The sequence below is a fragment of the Frankliniella occidentalis genome, unplaced genomic scaffold (genome assembly GCF_000697945.3).
Source record: "Frankliniella occidentalis isolate FOCC.00 unplaced genomic scaffold, Focc_3.1 Scaffold11, whole genome shotgun sequence".
Taxonomy (NCBI): Eukaryota; Metazoa; Arthropoda; class Insecta; order Thysanoptera; family Thripidae; genus Frankliniella; species Frankliniella occidentalis.
In genome coordinates this window covers 317,947-319,719 of record NW_026267141.1, presented here as the reverse complement: position 1 = coordinate 319,719, position 1,773 = coordinate 317,947, and the positions used below count along the sequence as shown (strand labels likewise).

Here is a 1,773-nt window from a genome sequence, read left to right as displayed (position 1 = left end):
ACAAGTGTTTGCCAAGTTGCAAAAAAAAAAACCGACTTGTTTTTGCGTTTCTTTTAGCAGTACTCTGGGGTAACTATGCGATAAGAATTATTATTTGCCACTTCGCCATGTCGCCCGCAGCTCAACTCGCTTTTTCAACACATTTTGCTTTATTTTGCGAATACCTGTGTAGGCATTATCAGCACGTTCTGCAAGGACGCGCGGCGCAAGGCTAAGGAGTGCCCGTCCTCGTGTTGCGGCGCCCTGTTCAAACAGCGACGGCAAACAGCAGCGGCCCCCCGCTCACCTGATCATGAAGAAGGTGTCCACGGAGAAGGCGCCGTTGAGAATGGTCTGGAAGAGCAGCTCCTTCTCCACCAGTCCACGCAACTCCATGTTGTCTGGAAAGGAAGAAGCAGCGGGTCGTTCAGTGAGACCGAGCAAATAATTTAAACGTTAATGTCCAAATTTCAAAAGGAAGGAGCAAATTTAGAGTTTTTTTTTTCTAAAATGAGTTGACTGAAACCATGTGAATAATAGGCAGCCTCATGAGGAAGCAGCCCACGGAGCCGACCAGCAGCTCGTGCCGTAAAGTGATCGAGGGTGCTAATGCGTGTGGCTTATGGCCGGCTAGGTTGTGCGAGAGAGCAAGCTGCACGGGGCTGTGACGGGCGAGCGAAAGAGACAGACATTGCCTCTCTGTCTCTCTCTCTGTCTGTCTCTCTGTCTCTGTGACTGTATGTCTCTGCCTCTCTCGCTCCCTGCCTCTACTACTACCGGGGGGCGGGTCCTGGCACGCCGACAAACATGACGAACGGCGTTCTCACGACGAAGAGCACGAGCGACGCGTGACACCAAGGGACGCGGCCTGCGTGACCTCGGTGACCTCATACCCGCGAACTTGACTTTGGGCCGTCATCGGCGAGCGCCATTATTGTACCTTTTAGCATCCAGCTTCGCATTTTGCAAACACAAATATACGAGGGGTGAGGTACATTTTCACGGTCGCCCGAATGCAGAAGTCATTTCCGCAGAGGTATAGTGAAAATATATAACATTTCGACGAAGGAACCCCATGGTCCATGGTTCAAATTTCTGGGAGTATTGTTGTATTTTAATTGATATGTTTGTGTCGCTCACCTGAGTACTTGAAGGCCACGATGCAGGTGTGTCCCAGGATGACCCAGGCCATGGAGATGGAGCGCAGCCCGTGGATGGTAGGGATGGTGTCGGCGCCCACCGACTGGTCGAAGATGGTGGCGATGTTCCGTCGGAGGGAGAAGGACAGCAGGACCTCCACCCACACGTCTAAACGGGATGGAGAGAGAGAGAGAGAGAGCATGCGCTTCATTAAGGAGCACCCTTTTTCGATCATTGCGAAAAGAAGGGAAAAAGCTGTCATGATTATCACACAAAGAAGCACTCCCAGGCCGCGCAGCCAAGCGCGCTGCAAATGAGAGGTTATTGATAGCTGCCGAGCGCCTCTAGTGCGCACACTAGCGTGAGCACTAGCGTCACCCAGGGAAGGCCGAGCAGGCGCGTCATTCCATCTCACGGTATGACAGCTGCCGAATGTTTGGCAGCGAGACGACGCACGGGCCATGCGCCGTGCCACGCTCAAGGAACTAAATCTGGCTCGCTGCAATCGCTTTTTTGCTCTCGAACCGGCGGGAGAAGAGAATCAGGACCGTGATGGCGTGATCGTGATGGCTTACTCTCCGAGTCGGTGTCGGAGCTGGCGCTGGAGGGCGCGCGCGAGCCGCAGGAGTCCCCGCTGGAGGCAGCGCTGCCGGT

At 53.9% G+C, this 1,773-nt stretch overlaps 2 protein-coding genes across 4 annotated transcripts in view; both read right to left on the bottom strand.

The window, feature by feature from the left end:
- Positions 1–1,773, bottom strand: part of LOC127752376 (uncharacterized) — a 52,034-nt gene that overhangs the window by 23,163 nt on the left and 27,098 nt on the right. The gene's annotated exons all lie outside the window — the stretch shown is intronic.
- The window catches only part of LOC113215246 (nose resistant to fluoxetine protein 6), a gene marked incomplete at its 5' end in the record, with an annotated part of 21,192 nt that extends 19,419 nt beyond the window's left edge, over positions 1–1,773 (bottom strand). For both annotated transcript variants that reach the window (XM_026434846.2, XM_026434855.2), the window contains 3 exon segments: positions 287–380; positions 1,120–1,287; positions 1,695–1,773. In XM_026434846.2, coding sequence (XP_026290631.2) covers positions 287–380; positions 1,120–1,287; positions 1,695–1,773 — 341 coding nt within the window.